Source organism: Stegostoma tigrinum, chromosome 8 (assembly GCF_030684315.1).
Source record: "Stegostoma tigrinum isolate sSteTig4 chromosome 8, sSteTig4.hap1, whole genome shotgun sequence".
NCBI lineage: Eukaryota > Metazoa > Chordata > Chondrichthyes > Orectolobiformes > Stegostomatidae > Stegostoma > Stegostoma tigrinum.
Window position 1 is genome coordinate 4484480 of NC_081361.1, and position 19623 is coordinate 4504102.

The 19623-nt window shown below is 41.1% G+C and overlaps 1 protein-coding gene across 1 annotated transcript; it reads right to left on the minus strand.

The window, feature by feature from the left end:
• Window positions 1–11874: 11874 nt before the first annotated feature.
• LOC132209914 (probable G-protein coupled receptor 139) lies at window positions 11875–19232 on the minus strand. The gene is made up of 3 exons (XM_059648226.1): window positions 19163–19232; window positions 13205–14041; window positions 11875–11996 (listed from the first exon to the last, which is right to left on the minus strand). The coding sequence occupies exons 1-3, from the start codon at window positions 19230–19232 to the stop codon at window positions 11875–11877; spliced, it is 1029 nt and encodes a 342-aa protein (XP_059504209.1).
• Window positions 19233–19623: the final 391 nt, after the last annotated feature.

A 19623-nucleotide genomic window follows, 5' to 3' on the forward strand; every position in this document is an offset into this window, starting at 1 on the left:
GAGGCCGTGCTCTTGCATCATATTCTCTCTGACAAGTGGAAACATCTTCTACATGTTCACTGTATCCACTGTATTCTGTCAGTTTCAATCAGACCCCTCCCATTATCTTTCAAAACTCTATTGAGTACAGACTGAGATTCCTCATCTGCTCCTCATGTGACAAGCTGTGATCTCCAGGCTTATTTCGGACGTCGTCCAATATCAGCACATCCTTTCCTAGATATAGGGCCCAAAACAGCTCACAATATTCCAAATGCAGTCTGACCAGAGCCTTTATACAGCCTCAGCAGTACAGCTCTGCGCTTGCATTCTCACCCTCTTGAAATTAATGGTAACATTGCAACCAACTGAAGCTGCACGTTAACCTTAAGAGAGAACGAGGAATCCAAAATCCCTTTGATTTCATGAAGCCTTTTAGAATGTAATGTGTGTTCTATTCTACTACCAAAGTGCATAATCTCACATGTTCCCACGTGGTACTCCATCTGTCATTTGTTTGTCCATTGTCCCATCCTATCCAAGTCTTTCTGTAGCCTGCCCACTTCCTCAACATCTCCTGCCCACCCAACTATTATTGTATCATCTGCAAACTTGGCAAAAATGCCATCAGGCCCTTCTTTCAAAATGTTCATGTATATGGCAGCTTGTAAGTCCCTAAGGACTGTCCATCATCAACAAGGTACAACACTCAGCGTGCTTGATGCCATCCAAGTTAAAGCAGTGGCTTGACTGGAATCACATCTGCAAAATATCCACTCTCTGCCCCAGCGGCACTCAGATAGAGCACATCCTGTCCCCGTTTTGTTGTGAATTTGCCCCTTTTTGGTGATGCAGAACTTTTTGGACCATGGCCCTGGACTATTGATGCCTCTCTGTCTCGACACAAACAGTGTGGAGCTCACACTGACCAGTTCTGCCATGTGATGTTGATGACTGAGGGAGGTGGGTATGGGGAGCGATGTCTAAAATGAATGACTGTGTGACTATCACTAATTGGGGGCTGATGCGTGCCCCGACAGCCCTGTGCCCGCTGTCACACTGCAGGCGTCTGATCATTCCTCCTGGGAGACAACCCAAGCAAAACATGGGGCTTTGACTGTGTTCCCAGCCAAGCACTCAGATCGTGGGAAGGCCAAGTGGTGTGAGGTATTCACCAACATCTTGGACCTCCCGGTTCTACGGGCCGAAGTCTCCATTTGCTTCAAGAAGACCACCACACATCCCCTCCCTTTAAGGGACGGAGAGACACAGGCTCTAGAGACTGACTCCCCACCATTAACCCATTGTCCAACCTCTCAGAAAGTAAACCCTGGGGGCTGTCAGAAAACACTTGCCCTTTAATTCCAGTTGAAATCTGTTCCTAATCTCTGGGTTTTAAATCCAGGGAAAGTGCTGTTAATTGGGTGAGATTTTGGAAGTCAGTGAGTAATGGGATCTCTGTTTGTATTTATTTTTGTTTCAAACCATTTTATCTTTGATTCAATCAATTTCTATATCACTCCTTCGATCTTCTTGAGGAATTTCTGAGAGACTGAAGCTTGGACACAGGGAGTGGGAGACACACAGACACTGGGAGTAGGAACGAATTTAAGCCTCTGGAGGAAATAACTTTTCTGCCCTACCCTTCATACAGAAACACTTGTGCAGTTCTGAGGCAATATGAGATACTTTTGTGCGACCTGTTCTCTGGGTTTAATATCAGGGGCGATGCTGGTTAAGGGAAGAAGCTGGGTGGGAGATGGGGGAAGGATGGGAGGTGATGGAAATATTGTTTGGTTTTGTTAGTAATTTTCTTTATTTTTCCCCTGTTGCGGTTAAATAAATAAATTATTACTTGCTGCTTATACAGATGATATCAGGCATTTTATTTCATTTCATCTCCCTTTTAAACACACCATACACGGGGAGGCAAGCTTTTTTAGGTGACTCAGGTTGAGTCATTAGAGAGGAATCTCTACTCCCACCGTAATGGAATATGGCTTCTGTTTTGGTTCAAATATCAGAGGGATGCCTTTCTTCCTTCTTTAACAGACTGGGGACTCGGGTCTGGGATCCGACCAGTTCATGTACTGGATCTGAATGGATATGAACATATTTGGACAGATTTAAACAGAGTGGGAGATTTGTGTGCGAGATCATTAAATAGAACTTAGGTGAGAAAAATCAGTTTAATTTTGGTTACTTGACGAGGGTAAAATTAAATGTGAGGGAAATTGCTCTTACCATTACTAAAGAGTTTCTGGGGTTTGGAGATGCTTCTCAAATTTGCCAAAAAACGTTTAGAAAGACAGAGGAAGGGTATCTTTTTAGAATGAGCATACAGGCTAACATTGGATTCAAGGGAATTGGGTAAAATAGAGGCTGAAATTGTAATGGAGTTGGTGAAGCACTTAGGTAATCAGAGAAACAGGCAAGTTCAGATGAATGAGAAAACAAATTGCAAATGAGACAACTGGAGTTCGAGAATGAAAGGGAAGAGAGACAGTTTGAATTATGTCTGAAAGCGGAAGAGAAAGAAAGGGAAAGAAGAACCATGTTGGAAGGTAAAGAAAGGCAAAGGCTGTTCGAGTTGGAAAAGGTGAATTTGGAACTTGAAGCAAAAAAATTGAAATAGCAGGAGGAAAAGTACAAGCTAGAAGATAGGATGTGCACACTCATCATTACCAACAGCCTAATAGGGATACATACAAATATATCCAAACATTACCAACATTCGATGAAAACGATATGGAAGCCTTTTTACCATTTCCTTTCAAGAACTGGCCAGGGATTCTTTGGGTACTGTTTACCTTTGACCACATTGGTAGGCAGGGCGAGTGAGGTGTTTGCAGTGCTGTCAGATGCGGTATCAAGAAATTATGGAGATGTCAAACAGGTTATTGTGAGTGCCTACAAATTGGTACCAGAAGCACATGGACAACAGTTCAAAAATATAAGGAAGGAACCTGGTCAGTTCTTCTTTGAGATTGAAAGAATTAAATAAAATAACTTCAATAGATGGGTGAGAGTATTAAAGACAGAAAAGTCATTTGAGGGGCTTAGAGCGATTATGCTGTTGGAGGAGTTTAAAAACCCTTTTCCAGAAGTGGTAAGAAGTCGCACTGAGGAACCGAAAGTTCAAACACTGAGAAGAGCTGCTGTCGTGGTGGATGAATGCATATTCGTGTATAAATTGTAATTTAACTTTTGACAGCAATTTCATTCCATGAGGGGTGTGAATAGGAAAAGAAAGGGGAGACCCTTCAATGAAAAAAAGTGGATCACACTGTGACTGTTTTACCATAGGTGAAAAAATAAATCCTTGCGGGTGAAAAGGAGTCAAGAGGCAACAGGTGTTTACACTGTATTGCAGGAGGATACGTAAAATGACAGCACCATTGCTTTTAAAAAGGCCCCGGGAAAAGGCGTTTTCACTGTCATAAGGTGGGACACACAAAGTCACAGTGCTGGTTGCTGAAGAAAGGCACTGGGAAAAGGATGTGGTGAATGAGGCTAAACCAGTGCCATTAGTTGAGATAGTGAAGGAAATCTCAAAAAAATTCCCAAGGAGCTGGAGGAGAGTGTGCAGCCGAGTCACAGGCTGGATAGTAAGGTGGTGGCTGACCTCTATAAAGGGTTCACCTCTGTGGCTAAGGATTACTCAGGAAGAAAAATGGGAGGAGGGAAAGATGTAAAAATATTGAGGAATACGGGAGCTTATCAGCCTCTAATAGTCAGAGATGAATGTATTTGCACTCCTTCTGAACTGTTACCTGAGAGAGTGATAATCTGTGCAATAAATGGAGAGAGATTTGGCGTTCCCCTGTGTAAGATCAGGTAGGAAAGTCGTATCAAGACAAGGGAAGTGACAGTGGGAGCAATTGAAAAAAATGTCAATACCAGGAATACAATTGGTTATTGGAAACACCCTGGCAGGATCAAAGACTGGAGTCACACTCTTGTAGTGGAGAAGCCAAAGGAAAACGAGGAAAGAGATGAATAAAAAGAAAAGTACCCTGGAAACTTTCTGGAATGCATGGTAACAAGATCCCACAGTCATAAATTACAGCAGGAGGAAAAACTAAAGAGGAAGATGTCAGCCCAGATAGTTGACAGCCTGCTTGATGAAATGGTAAGGGAAAAATCCGAACAGGGAGAAGGCGGAGGTGTTTAGTTCTGATGATTACTGGAGCTACAACAAAATAGATGAGACAGTAAAACATACATATCATAAAGCCTACTCAGGAAAAAAAAAATCAAAATGTATTCCCAAAGGTAAAATGGAGACCACAACTTGTTCATGCAGCGGAGAAATGGGCAGAACTGCACCAGATTGTGTTGCTGGTAGCGTACAGACAGGAAGTAATGCGGATAGCACATGCATTACCGTGAGGAAGTCATTTTGGAGTGAGAAAGGTTGAGGTTAAAATGCAAAAGCGATTCTATTGGTCTGAATTATATGAAGATAATACAACATCGAACATAAAACATAGAACAGTACAAGTCAGTACAGACCCTTCGTCCCATGTTGTTCTGCCGACCTATTATCCTACTAAGATCAATCTACCCTGCATACCTTACATTTTACTATCCCCCATGTGCCCATCTAAGAGTCGCTTAAAAGTCTCTAAAGTATCTGACTCCACTACCACTGCCAACTGTGCATTTCCACACGCCCACAATTCTGTGTGAGGAACCTACCTCTGACATTTCCCCTATACCTTCCTCCAATCACCATAAAATTCTGCCCCCTCGTAATAGACACTTCCGCCCTGGAAAAATGTCTCTGAAAAAAGAATCTATCTCTGACTCTCGTCATCTTGTAAACCTCTATAAAGTCACCTCTCATTCTTCTACGTTCCATTGAAAAAAAAAACCCACCTCCCTCAACCGTTCCTCATCATACCTGTCCTCCATTACAGGCAGAATCCTGGTAAAACTCCTCGGCCTCCTCTCTAGCTTCCACATCTTTCCTATAATGAAGTGACCAGAACTGAACACAATATTCCAAGTGTGGTGTAACAAGGGCTTTATAGACCTGCAGCAAAACCTCATGGCTCTTAAGATCAATTCCACTGCCAATGAAAGCCAATATGCCACACGCTTTCGGAACAAACCTGTCAACTTCGGTAGCAAATTGGAAGGATCCATGAATGCGTGCCCCAAGATCCCTCTGTTCCTTCACAGTGCCGAGAATCCTGCCATTCAGCCTGTATTCTTCATTCAAATTCAACCTCCCAAAATGAATCACTGTACACTTTTTGGGTTGAATTTCATCTGTTGCTTCTTTGCCCAGCTCTGCATCCTGTAAATTTCCCGTTGCAGCCTAGAACAACCCTCCACAGTGTCCAAAACTCTAAGAATCTTCATGTCACAACCAAACTTACTAACATAAACCTTCCACTTCCTCATCCAAGTCATTTATAAAGATAACAAAGAGCAGAGGGCGCAGATCAGATCCCTGCAGAACACCACTGGTCACCCAGTTTCAGGCTGAATACTTGCCATCTACTACCTAACTCTGCCTTCTATTGGACAGCCAGTTTTATATCCAGACAGCCAAATTTCCAAGAATCCTATGCCTCCTTACTTTCTGAATGAGCCTACCATATGGAACATTACGGAATGTCTTGCTAAAATTCATACACACCACATCCACTGCTCTACCTTCTTTGATGTGTTTTGTCAAATCATCAAAGATTTCAATAAGGCTTGTTAGGCATGACCTGACACTCACAATGCAAAGCTGACTATTTCTAGTCAAACTGTGCTTTTCCAAACCATCATAAATACCATTGCCAAGAAACCTCTCTGATAATTTGCCCACCACAAACGTAAGACTGCCTGGTGTGTAATTTACAGTGTTATCCCCATTCCCTTTCTTGAACAAGGGAATGACATTTGCCACACTCCAATCTTCTGGTATTACTCTAGTGGACAGTCAGGACTCAAAGATCTTACCAATGGGCAGCAGTCTCTTGCCTCGTCTCCCATAGTAACATTGGGTTTATCCCATCTGGTCCAGGGGACTTATTTATCCTTCTGTTTTTTGTTTTCAAAATATCCAGCACATCCTCCTTCCTAATAATAACCGATCCAAGCCTGTTTCAAGCTGTCCTCACAATCATCAAGGTCCCTCTCATCGGTGAATATTGAAGCCAATTATTGATTAAGGACAACCCCTGCCTCGTCTGGCTCTGAAAATAAGTTCCCTCCACTATCCCTGATTGGTCATACACTCTCTCTGGCCATCCTTTTGTTCTTCACAAAAGTGCAAAAAGCCTTGGGATTTTCCTTGATTCTACATGCCAAGGTTTTCCCATATCCCCTTCTAGATCTCCTAAGTCTTCTTCAGTTCCTTCCGAGCTACCTTGTGGACCAATTCAGCTTCATCCGATCATTGCTACCTCAAACTTAAGTGAGCATCCTCCTTCCTCATGACTAGTTGTTCCACATGTATTGTCATCCAAGGTTCCTTCATGTTGCCATCCCTTCCTTGCCTTAGTGGGACATATCTATCCAGTAGCTGTCACAACAACTCCCTAAACAACGTCCACATTTCTGTTGTGCATTTCCCTGAGAACATCTGATCCCAATTTATGCTCCACAGTTCTTGCCGAAGAACATTGCCATCCCCCCTCCACCAATTAAATGCCTTCTCAATACTGTCTGCTCCTATCCCTCTCCATAACTGTAGTAAAGGTCATGGATCTGTGATCACTATCACATAAATGCTCTCCCACTAAGAGGTCTGACACGTGGCCAGGCTCATTCCAATGTGGCCTCCCCTCTTGTCACCTTGTCCACATATTGAGGTAGAAATCCTTCCTGGACTCAGCTGACAAAATCTGCTCCATCCAAGCTATTTAAACTTCCGAGGCTCCAGTCTATATCAGCGAAGTTGAAGTTGCCCATGACAACACTATTACTTCCACACATTTCCAAAATCTGTCAACAAGCTGTTCGTCAGTGTCTCTGTTGCTATTGGAACGTCTTCAGAAACTTCCCAATAAAGTGACTGTTCCTTTCCTGATTCCGACTTCCATCCATATTGAGTCAGTCGACAACACTCCTCGATGACCTCCCCTTATGCAGCTGTGATATCATTCCTGATTAGCAATACCACTCCCTCACCTCTTTTTACTTCCTTGTCTATTTCTTGGAAATCTAAATCCTGGGACACCAAACAACCATTCCAGACCCTGAGTTATCCAAATCTCCGTCATGGCCACAACATTGTAGCTCCATGCACCAATCCATGCATTACTTTCATCACCTTTATTCCTGACACTACTTGCGTTAAAATAAACATACTTCAACCCATCACACAGACGGCAAATGTTCCCCATCAACTGTAAATTCCTTCCTCACAGACTTTCTGTATACTGTATCTATCTGTGCACGAACTACCCCATCCTCTAATCCATAGTTCCGATTTCCAACCCACGACCAAAATAGTCACACCCTCCCGAAGGGCACGAGCAAACCACCTACCCATGCTATTGGTACCCCTCCAGTTCAGGTGAAACCCGTCTCTCTTGTACAGGTCCCACCTTTCCCAGAAGGTAACCCAAATAATCCAGGTATCTGAATCTCTCTCTCCTACAGCAGCTCAATAGCCATGTGTTGCACTGCACTCGCTCACTATTCCAAACCTCACTGGCTCATGGCAATCCTGAGATTACTACTCTGCTCGACCTGCCTTTTAGCTTTCAACTTAACTCACTGTATTCACTTTTCAGTACCTTATCCGTTTCTAGTTATGCCATGCACTCTGATGCATACCACAACTTCTGGGTGCACACTGTCCCCCTTAAGAATTCTGTAGACATGATCCCTAACGCTGGCAACTAGAGGAAACATACCATCCGTGATCTCGCTCGAGAGCACAGAGCCTCCTGTCTGTTCCCCGAACCATTGAATCTCCTATCACTGTCGCTGTCTTATTCTCCCCCACTCCCTGTTGTACCACAAAGCCAGGCTCACTGCCACAGGCCTGGCTTCTTTGGCTTTACCTGAGTAGGATAGCCGCACCCGCACCCCCGTGACAGTTTTTTTTAATTGAGTGGAACGGATATGGTGGAACCCTCCCCTGCCCACCTATTCACTGTCCCTCTCCCGACAGTCACACAGATACATGTCCTCTTTAATTTGGGAGTAACGACCTCCCTAAGCTCCTACCTATCACTCTCTCTGCCTCCTAAATGATCCAGAATTTATCCAGCATCTGTTCCATTTCCCTAACCCGACCATTGAAGTGCTGGTGTGTGTGCACATCAATGGCCGGGTGAAGTTAGAAGGGACACTAGTATTGACGCTTACCATTCACATCCTGCAAGAGTGGCGTGCAACTGCTGTAGCTTTCTGAAGATGTAAAAGAAAAAAATAAGCTTAACTTAATGGTCACCGACACAGTTGTTTACGTTTTTTCATCAGATTAGGAGAATGGTTTGGGAAAATGACACATCTATTGTTTCAGGTTTAGCCACTGCCCCGATATATTATTTCACCTATCCCAGCTACCCCCGGCTCACATTTTCACCACTCTGGCCGCTGAATTTGAGAGGGGTGTCAAGTTAAAGGGGCATTGAAAATACATGAAAGATATTCCCCTCTAAGAGACAGGATTATTTTAGTGGATTGCAAAAATTCAGTCCATGACAGAGAGAGAGCTCAGGAGGAAAATCAGAGCCTAAACTGCAAGAATAACAAAAGAAATGGACGATGCTTAAGCGTCGGCTCAAGCTGTGAGGTGTATAAATCGTGGAAGAAGAAAATCCTCAAGTGTGAGGACAAATAAAGTCGCATTGATGATTCAAAATATTGTTTATTGCAGGATAAAAAGGAAGCCTATGAGGGGTTATTGAACTCATAAAGCTCGAGGATTTCCATGTGATTAAAGTAGGCCACACGAAGTTGCAATGTTGGTGGTTTAGAAAAAGCACTGTGAAGACGAATACATGGTTAAAAAAAATGAATCAGTGAGTTTTGTTGACGTGGTAAAGCGAAACACAATGGAAGATAAAAATCTGCACCAAAATGCGGAAAACTGATCAGGGGTTGTTTTAGCAAAAAGTGCGTGATCTTCATAAATTGTTTGCTTGTAAGTGTAAGGTCAGCCACATGTGCCAGGAGGAGCATGTGAACAAATTACACTTTTAAATCATAAGGCAACATTAAGGTGACGATGAGAAATGAAGGATTATGTAATTCAGAAGGATTTTTCAGAAAATGTGCTAATATGTGGAATTCTCGGTGAGACAGTGAGTACTCCATTATCTAAAGGGAGGTTGGCATGTCCAGTGAAAAGTGGAGAAGTGATGGTGGGAGTGCAATAGAGAAACCATGCCTACAAGAATAAAGTTAGTTTTTGGCAATGATATATTTGGATTACAGGTGAGAGTGCTGCCTACGGTGGTTGAAAAGCCAGTAGAAAAACTAGATAACAGAGGTATTAGAGACAATACATCCTGCGATGGCTCCAGGCTGTGTGATAGTTATGTTACAAGGCCTCAATCTCAAGACGGAGAAGAAATCAAAGAACAATTTTAGGAAAGTTGATATACAATTATCAGAGACTATGGTTAATCGAATAATGGAGAGAGGAATAAAAAACATAGGAGGAGCACAAAGTGGATTTTTTTTAGTTCAGAGAAATTAACTGAGTTAAATCAGTAAGATGACAATCTCAAGCAATTGTACGGAAAACGACGTACACAAAAGAAGAATACAAATGTATCCCAGAATATTACTATCTTTAAACTGACGTCTTGATGAGGAAATGAGACCATCACATATTCAGGTTTATGAGAAATAAGCAGGTGTGCATCAAATTGTAATAAAGGTGGATTAGAGAAAAGAGGTGTTTCTGTTAGCAGATGAATTGCCAATAGGAGGTAGTTTGGAAATGAGGAAAACTCAAGTTAAAATGAAAAACATTTTTACCGTCCTGAAATGCAAAGGGTTGATTGAATTTTGCCAGACATTTCATACATTTTAAGTAATTGAAAAACCTCAGGCAGTGATAAAACCAGGACATTTAATACCAATTCCAGTATTTTAGGAAACTTCTACAATGGCCTCAAATGTAAGCGTAGGGCCCCTACGTAAAATAAATGAGTGGGAATCAGTATTTGTTGACGATAATGCATCTGCCTGCTCGATTTCCAGAGTCCATCCCATTACACGATTACTAACTTTTAAAAGAAGTGTAGAACAGTCACTGATACAGATTCCCCACACACATATAATCAAATCATGGGCCAAATTTTGCACGAAACTTATTCAGGGAGTTATGGATAACTTAGTTATAAAAAATTCAGTTCCAGTGTGAACCCACCAGAATCGCAGCAAGCTTCAGAACAGCATGACCAAAATTTAAATACCTCGTTGAGTGTTTAAACCCAAGACTATCGAGAGGATTAGAATAAAGAAATTCAATTTGCATTATTTGCAGTTAGGTATGAGCAAATAACTTACCAAATTCAGTCTATTTGAATTTGTTCTGAGGCATGAAGTGAGAGGACTACTGAAATTAATTGAAGAAAAAAGTGAGTTAGAGTTCAGAAATCTTATACTTGGACTAGGTGTAAAATGTTAGGAAAGATTAAATAAAGTGGGTGAGATGGCTCGACAGCATTTAAAAGTTACACAGTGTGTGATGAAACGTGAAGTTGACAAGGAATTAAAAAAATCTCACTTCCGGTAATGGAGATAAAGTGTTAGTATTGCTTCCAGTGCTAGGTCAACCTACAAAAACAATGTTTATTGGACACCATGAAACTGAATGGAAATTAATTGAGGTGAATTATTTGATAAGGAAGTCAAATAGAAAGAAATCTCGGAACGTGTATTGTGAATATATTCAAAAGCTATTAGCATAAGGAAGGAAAGCAAAAGGAGAATATATTGCCTGTTGCAACGCAGTGAAGATCCATGCTCAGGTGATTGTGAATTGGAAATTCCTTAATCAAATTGGACAACGAAAAAGTTATCAAAAATTGATATAAATTATTGAGTTACCTTCCCGAGGAAAATCAAAATAATCTGAAAGATCTATTACTATCACGTGGGGAGGTACATGAGATTATGTTAGGAAGTATTAATCTAATGATACATGATATTGATGCAGGAAATGTTGTTTACTTGTGCAACATCCTTATCGACTTCACCCTCTAAAGTTGGTGCAGGTTTAAAAAAGGAATTGAATGCAAGATCAAACACAACTTAGTCAACACGAGTTGCAGTGACTGGAGCTCACTCATAAATATTAGTGCTAAAACCAAATGGTACGCACTGACTATGTGTGGGCTGTCACAAAGTCAGTGCAGTAACAAAGTCTGATGCATATCCTGACCAACGTTTGGAAAGATCTATTGAGAAGGTGAGACAAGTGACTTCTGTTTCTAAATTGGTCTTACTCAGAGGATGTTAGCAGGTACGATGATCCCAAAAAACAAGTGGAATTTTGGCTTTGGTGATACCAAACAGATGACACCAATTTAAAGTCATGCCAGATTTCAAGGGCTGTTTTTTTTTTTCAGAATTACACAGTTGTGTAGTTTACATCAACGACCTGGTGATTTTTAGGAACATTTTCAGCCTCCAATAAAATTGCTCAATGGACTTTGGGACAGGTTTAGTGATCAACCTGGCGAAGCCTGAATTCGCAAAAACCCAGCCACGTTGCTGATCCATGCTATTAGATAAGGATAGATGGCCTTGGAACGTGAAAGCAAGGTCATTTTGGAATGTTCCATCTCGATGGAGAGGGCAATTCTAAAATTTCTGCATTCAATGTGGTCTGTAGGAAGTTTTCAAATAATATTAGCAGCGTGGTTGATCCAAAACTGACTACTTGATGAAGTGCAGGAAATTCCAATAGGCAATGGACTGTCAAAAGGTTTTTGACAGCCTGAACGCTGTGTCAACAACTGCCCAAATGTTCCCACTTCTAATTACACAAAGGCAATCAAGATGGCTATCCATTTGTGTAATGTGGGTTTTAGTGCTGTACTCTTACAAGAAGATAACGAGAAGATTAAAAAAAAAGACACATTGTATATTTTAACTAATTCCAGAAAATTGAATACTCACCAAGAGTAGTATTTGACAATTGTGAAGGAAGTCTTCAGATTGCTGTTGACATTATTACACTTCACTATTTAATATTGTCATTAATGTGTCTGAGACAATTGCATATACTGTTCATGAAAAAGAAAAAAAAGTTTGAAGGCAGGAGTGACTGGACTGATTGCAGAAGTGAATGTTTGCATGCTTAAAATCATTTATGTACTGCAGCGCACTAATAGAGCAACTTCACAGTATTTAAAAATGAAGCTGTTTTGTAATGTTAATGGTTCATTTCTTTCTATGGGCAGGTTTCAAGATGCTATCAATTTAAGAAGCTATTTTGCACTTTTTCTGAAAAAGAGTTGGTAAGGCAGATGCGTAGAGCTGTCTCTAAGAGAGTAAAAAAAACTTGAGGTTTGTTTTGAAACAACTTGGAACAATGGAACCAGCGTGGGTGTGGCCAACTTTCAAGGCAAGCTTTTGTTTTCAATTTTTAATTTTAATTTTAAGCAGGTGCCTCCAGGATCTCAAATGATTTGGAAGCTTTGACAAATGTCTTCCAGCTACTACTATCGCTGAATCTTCTCTTGATGTTTTTGTACATCCAAATTGGAGCACTGCATGAGGGAATTTGTGTCTGAAATTGCCTTTTTGACAAAGGATGTGTTATGCGATTTTACTACAGTGGAACAGTTAATTAGTCGTAGTTATCACACCTATTATTCAGTTTTTTTTCCCAATAGTTAAGTTATTCCAACCCCTTCCTTCTTCAGTTTGTATTTTAACTCTCGTGTTCACATAAATTGCATTTTGCATAATGTCGAGTATTAGTCTAGTCACATTGCATCTGAAGCAAAACATTTCACATCTACCGTTAACATAAGAAAAATTAAGGGTTTACGCTACATAGGTAAAATATTTTGACCCGATCTGGTCATTTTCATTACACTGAGTCATTACAGCAGTCAGTGAAAAAGACTGAAAGCATTTGTTATTTGTCATCGATTTTGTTTAGTTACTAGACAAAATAGAATATGTGACATAATTCATCGTAGAGTCCATGTCATATATTGATGTTTTTAACATGTGAATACTCCAATAATTAGATTCAATGGATATTTTACCCCGTTCATCAATTCCATTCTGAACTTACGTTGAGTGCCAGCGTAAATAAACGGGTTGATACAAGAACTCAATAATTGAGGCATGTATCCACTTTCTTGAAGAATAAATATGAAAGTGCTCTGATCAGAACCTGAAGGATACGTCACACCTGCAACTCGGACATAAGGGATTGTTAAAAAACACAACGAATTTAACAGAATGAAACTGCCTGAGATGGCAAAGAGTAAAACAATACTCTTTCTGCGCTTCTCTATTTCTAGGTCTTTCTGATTATCTCTAGTGTTTAAGTTCCTGAGCCTCCTACGGGCTTGATTTGCCACTAAAATGTGTCTAACAGTTAGAACATTGAGCAGTAAAGTCAGAATAAACGGGAGACAAGGTGTTAAAATTGATCGAATCCAGTCATATGCAGTCCATGCTGGTGATGTATAAAATACTGGTTTTAGGGCGCAGAACCAAGGCACATTGTTATCTAGATACATGGGTTCGTAATAAAAATACGTGAAGGTATTTTTGACACAGGAGAGCACGAAAACAATTATTATAACACGTCCTGCCATTTTTTCAGTGCAATATTTAACATTCAGCTTCTGGCAAGAGATTGCAACAAATCGATCCAAGGTGAAACTGAATGTCAACCAAGCAGAACGAGCAAGAGCTGCATAATTGAAGGCAGAACGAAAACTGCACAATGGCGTAATGGATAAGAAACTGAATGGGAAGTACATCCCAGCTATCCAGTTTAATATTACAGCTGTGGTAATGACCAAGAGATCCGCCACTGCCATGGACACTAGGTAATAGATAACACATCCAAACAGGCAGCATCTGTTTCGAGACAGAATGACTATCACTGCCACGTTTGCTGCAATAGAAAAAGAAAGATTTTAAAAAACTAAGAATTTTTACATGTCAGTCAGACCAAGTACAGGAGGTTTACTCTTTCAAATCCTACCAGTATAACTCATGCTGCAGCGACCTACAAGACACGTAGACAGTATGATATAACGCCATGTTTGATGCCAAAGTTGATGCAATCTTTTTTAAGGTAATTATGCAGTGTTGACATAAGAGAGCTGATCCTCTAACAAGTTGAAAATAACCATGAGTTCAAATGTCATGAAGCAAAGAAACACACACGCACGCGTGCACACACACACACACACACACACACACACGCAGCGCCTTCAAGAACGAACAGTGGAGTAAGACTTCTCTTCAGCAAGGAAATAGGGAAATATCTGAAATGAGTAAATAACTATTATAATAACCATACACATAAAAACAAACGGGAGAACAGGTTATATCTACTGAGGAAAGAAAAAAGTATCTTCTGCCAGTAAAGTTTTGTATAATTCACTCCTTTTTGGAAATAGATGTACAGCCAGTTGGCCGAAAAATATTTGATGTTGGGGTGGAAGAGTCTGGAGAGTGAGCTTTCCATGTCAATGAGGGCGGTTTTTTTTTCATGATAAAACAGGGCACAAATCACATGATGTCTTTAGTGCGCACCCTGAGCTCTGCAGCCAGCAGGTGACCATTGTGATTGGAAAAACGCCTTATAAAATGTAACAGTTAGATTGTGGTGTACTGCCGAAAAATGTAACTCGTGTTGGATATTCAAATCAGACTAAAAACGAAAAGGCTTGTGGATTCTGTAAATCAGTAACAAAAGTAGAGGTCACTGGAATGCTCAATTGTTCTGGCAGCATCTGTGAAAGGAAATCCAAGTTAACGTTTTGGAGTCTGGTGAGCCGTCTGGTGAGTTATTAGGAACGCTTTCCAGACACGAAACATTGACTTATTTCCATCCTGAGGTCATTATCTGGAAGATGAGTACTGCCCGAGGCATTGCTGGCCATTGCAGAGGCATAGAGTCCTACAATGCGAAGACAGGCCCTTCAGCCTAAGCTGGTCTATGCCAACCAAAATGTCCATCCATGCTAACCCTATTTCCATGCACTTGGCTAATTCCTTCTAAACCTTTTTTATCCATGTCTTCGTGCCAATGAAATGTAAATGTTGTTAATGTACCCTCCCAACCACTTCTGCCGGCAGCTCATTGCACACGCATACCATTCGCTGTGGAAGAGAAACTTGCACCCTACCACCCACTTTGCATGCATTATTTCCCCTTTACTTTAAACTGAAGCCCTCTCGTCCTCGGTTCGCAAACCCTGGAAATAAGATTAAGTATACTCAACCTATCCATGCCTCTCATGATCTTATACACTTTTATAAGATCCCACCTCAGTCTATGCCTATGGAAAAGAAAAACTCTTATTTAGTCCAACCTCTCCCTGTAACTCAGTTCACTGAGTCGTTGCAACATCCTTGTAAAGTTATTTGCACTCTTCCATTTTAATAGCATCATTCCTGTAACAAGGTGATCAAACCAGAACACAATACTTCAAGTGCAGCGTCACCAACATCCTATATAACTGCAATACAACTTTCGAACTTTCAGACAGAATGTTCTGAATGATGGGGAAGTGCGCCAAAAGCATTCTTCACCTTCGTCTACCTTTGACTCCACTTGTAGAAAACCGTGCACCCGAACTCCAATGTCCCTCTGTTCCGTGGCAATCCTTAAGGCCCCACCATTCACAGTGAAACTGATTTGAATTCCCATAATGCATTACCTCCCACTTATCTATATTAAAGTCTATTTGGCATTTCTCAGCCCATATCCCCAGCTAATCAGGATCTTGCTGCGTTTCCTGATAACCTTCGTCACTGTCCATGAAAGTGCCTACTTTTGTGTCATCCACAAACTTACTAATCATGCCTTGTACATTCTCATCCAGGTCATTGATATGGATAACAAATAAGAACGGACTCTGCATGGTCTCCTGGGGCACACCACTAGTCACAGACCTCCGGTTCAAAAAGAAACCTCCATTATTATTCTCTGCTTCCAAACACCAACCCAACGTGCTACCAATTTTCCAACTCTTCTCTTCCTTGATTCCAATTGATCTACAATCCCCAGCGCCAGACCAGATTTATCCTAGGTTGCTCCGGGAAGCGAGAAAGGAGGTTGCTAAGCTGCTAGCGATGATCTTTGCTTCCTCACTCTCCACGGGAGTCATACCAGAAGATTGGAGGGAGGCAAATGTTGTTCCTCTTTTCAAGAAAGTGAATAGGGAAATCCCTGGAAATTACAGACCAGTCAGCCTTATGTCTGTGGTCAACAAGGTTTTGGTAAGAATTCTGAGGGATAGGATTTATGACTATTTGGAAAAGCACAGAGTGATTAAAGGGAGTCAGCATGGCTTTGTCAGGAGAAGGTCATGCCTTACAAATCTTATTGAGTTCTTTCAGGAAGTCACGAGACAGGTTGACGAGGGTCGAGCAGTGGATGCGGTGTACATGGACTTCAGAAAGGCATTTGATAAGGTTCCCCACGCAGGCTCATTCATAAAGTCAGGAGGTATGAGATACAGGGGGATTTGGCTGTCTGGATTCAGAATTGGTTGGCTGACAGGAGGCAGAGAGTGGTTGTAGATGGTAAGTATTCTGCCTGGAGGTCATTGCTGAGTGGTGTCACACAGAGCTCTGTTCTTGGGCCTCTGCTCTTTGGAGTTTTTATAAATGACTTGGACGAGGAGGTTGAGGGGTGGGTTTATATGTTTGCAGATGACACAAAGGTTGGAGGTGCCATTGATAGTATCGAGGGCTATTGCAGTCTTCAGCGAGACATTGACAGAATGCAGAGGTGGGCTGAGAAATGGCAGATGGAGTTCAACCTGGATAAATGCGAAGTGATGCATTTCGGAAGGTCGAACTTAAATGCTGAGTATAGGATTAAAGGCAGGATTCTCGGCAGTGTGGAGCACCAGGGGTATCTTGGTGTTCAAGTGCATAGCTCCCTCAAAGTTGCCACCCAGGTGGATAAGGTTGTTCAGAAAGCATATGGTGTTTTGGCTTTCATTAACAGGGGGCTTGAGTTTAAGAGCCGCGAGGTTATGCTGCAGCTCTACAAAACCCTGGTGAGACCACGCTTGGAATATTGTGTCCAGTTCTGGTTGCCCTATTATACGAAAGATGTGGAGGCTTTGGAGAGGGTGCAAAGGAGTTTTACCAGGATGCTGCCTTGACTGGAGCGCTTGTCTTACGAGGAGAGCTTGACTGAGCTTGGACTTTTCTCTCTGGAGAGAAGGAGGAAGAGAGGTGACCTGATCGAGGTGTACAAGGTAATGAGAGGCATGGATAGAGTCGATAGCCAGAGACTTTTCCCAAAGGCAGGAGGGGGTCATAGTTTTATGGTGTTAGGAGGAAAATGTAGAGGAGATGCCAGAGGGAGGTTCTTCACCCAGAGAGTTGTGAGCGCATGGGATAATTTACCAGTGGTAGGCATGGAAGCAGAGTCATTAGTGACATTTAAGCGACTGCTGGACATGCACATGGACAGCAGTGAATTGAGGGGAATGTAGGTTAGGTTATTTTATTTTTGGATGAGGATTATTCCACAGCACAACATCGTGGGCCGAAGGGCCTGTACTGTGCTGTACCTTTCTATGTTCTATGTCCTATGTTCTATCTCACCTTCCAGAGCAGCCTACCCTGTCGAAACTTATCAAAATCTTCCTGAATTTCACGTAGCCTAAGTTTATCACTCTTCACTCAACAACTTTCCTGGTCACTTCATCAATGAACTAAAGCAAACTTGTGAGGCATGGTCTCCCATATATGAAACCAAGCCTACTACTGCTAATTGAACACTACTTTTTCAAATGTAAATTATGTACCACAAACGTTAGGGTTGTTGTTGAAAATTGCCAAGTGTTTCTTTGCAACCCTTCTTGAATAAGGACAAAACTCGACCCTCCAGTTTTCTAAGACCTCACCATGGCTAACGATGATGCTGGTTTATCAGCCCGCACATGCACAGTTGCCTTTCTAGCCTCTGTCCGGATTCTTGGATATATCTAGGCAGGGCTTGGAGAGTTATGACCTTCATGCATTCACAGAAGGGAAATATTCATTGAAGATCTCGCCCATCTACTGCAGCTCTACACACACATGCTCATTTTGGTCATCGAGGGTCCTATTCTCTCTCTCGTTAATCTTCTTCCCTGAATGTGCCGAATGAATATCTTTAGAATCACTACAATCTTCTCCACCATAGCTGCCTGGTGCTCCGTTTTTGTCTTGCTAATTTCTTTCTTCGTTAAAGTGATCATCACTCAACGAAATCCCACTCTCATTACCCCTCACTTTCAGTAGGAGTTCCTGTCAAAAAGTGAATTAAAGCTGAAGCAGCGAACATTAAACACTGGTGAACAGAAACGCTGACTGTTAGGTAGCAGAAAAGAAGAAGATTTATTAAGCTGTACCTGTAAATATCAATATCTAAATAGATATATTTTTACATGTTTATTGCAATGTGTCAATTTTCCTGTGGATAAAATGGTGTCAACACAACACAATCTTATTTTCAACACAGTATTGCTTGAGTATCAACACCGAAGTAGAACAGTGATGTCACCATTAAAATTCCTTGGCAATTCAACCACAAATCCATTTTAAACTGGTAAGGAGAAACTAATTCACTTCCAGTAACTTCGACAGTAAAATAGTTAATGCTTAATGGGAGAAAGCATTTCTTCAAAGCGGTCAAGTTGTCCCTGGCATTGGAAATTATCATTCCCTTAAAGGTAGCAAATTATACAGGCGATATGATGATACCTGTTTGTTAAAAACAAACTGTAATTCCAAACCTGAATAATAATGCCAACACAGCGAAGGTCTGCCAACAAATGGACGAAATTAAATACCAAATTTAAGACAGTAAGTAATGCTGCAAACAAAAGAGGATCATTCCATTTAAATGTTGATCCTTATGCCTGCAAACAGGCCATTATATACAATGAAAAGTGTGAAAAGGAGCATATAACGTGAGCAAGTGTTATTGGCTAAATCGGAGAATTGTTACAGTTAACCCCTACTATTCGCGCAGCTACAAAAATACAAATATTCTAACCTGGAACTCCGGTCGCTGCAATGAATGGATAGTAAATTTCAAACACCAGGCCTGTTATTATTTCATGCATTGTGAACAGGGTTCAGAACTTCTCGTTATTCAGTGGTTATTGCTGATATTTATACCTTATTTTAGACTCCAGGGAAATAATTAGTTGGTTTGAACATTTATATTTATAACTTACAATTTACAAATACAACAACGCAGCTGTTGCTTCGCAGAATGTTTATATTTTGATGGAATAGAACAGATTCCACTGTTCAAAAGTGAAAAAATAAATTATATACTTCACGTATATTATGCACTTAAACTACTTTGAACGTGACCACCACTAATTTGCAACTCTGTTCCAAATTCATTCTAACTATTCACTCATTTAACACAACTGACCGTAAAATTCCTGTAGAAAAGATCCAGTGAAATTTGGTTCCGATTAGTTTGTGCAGATGTAGCTCTTGAAG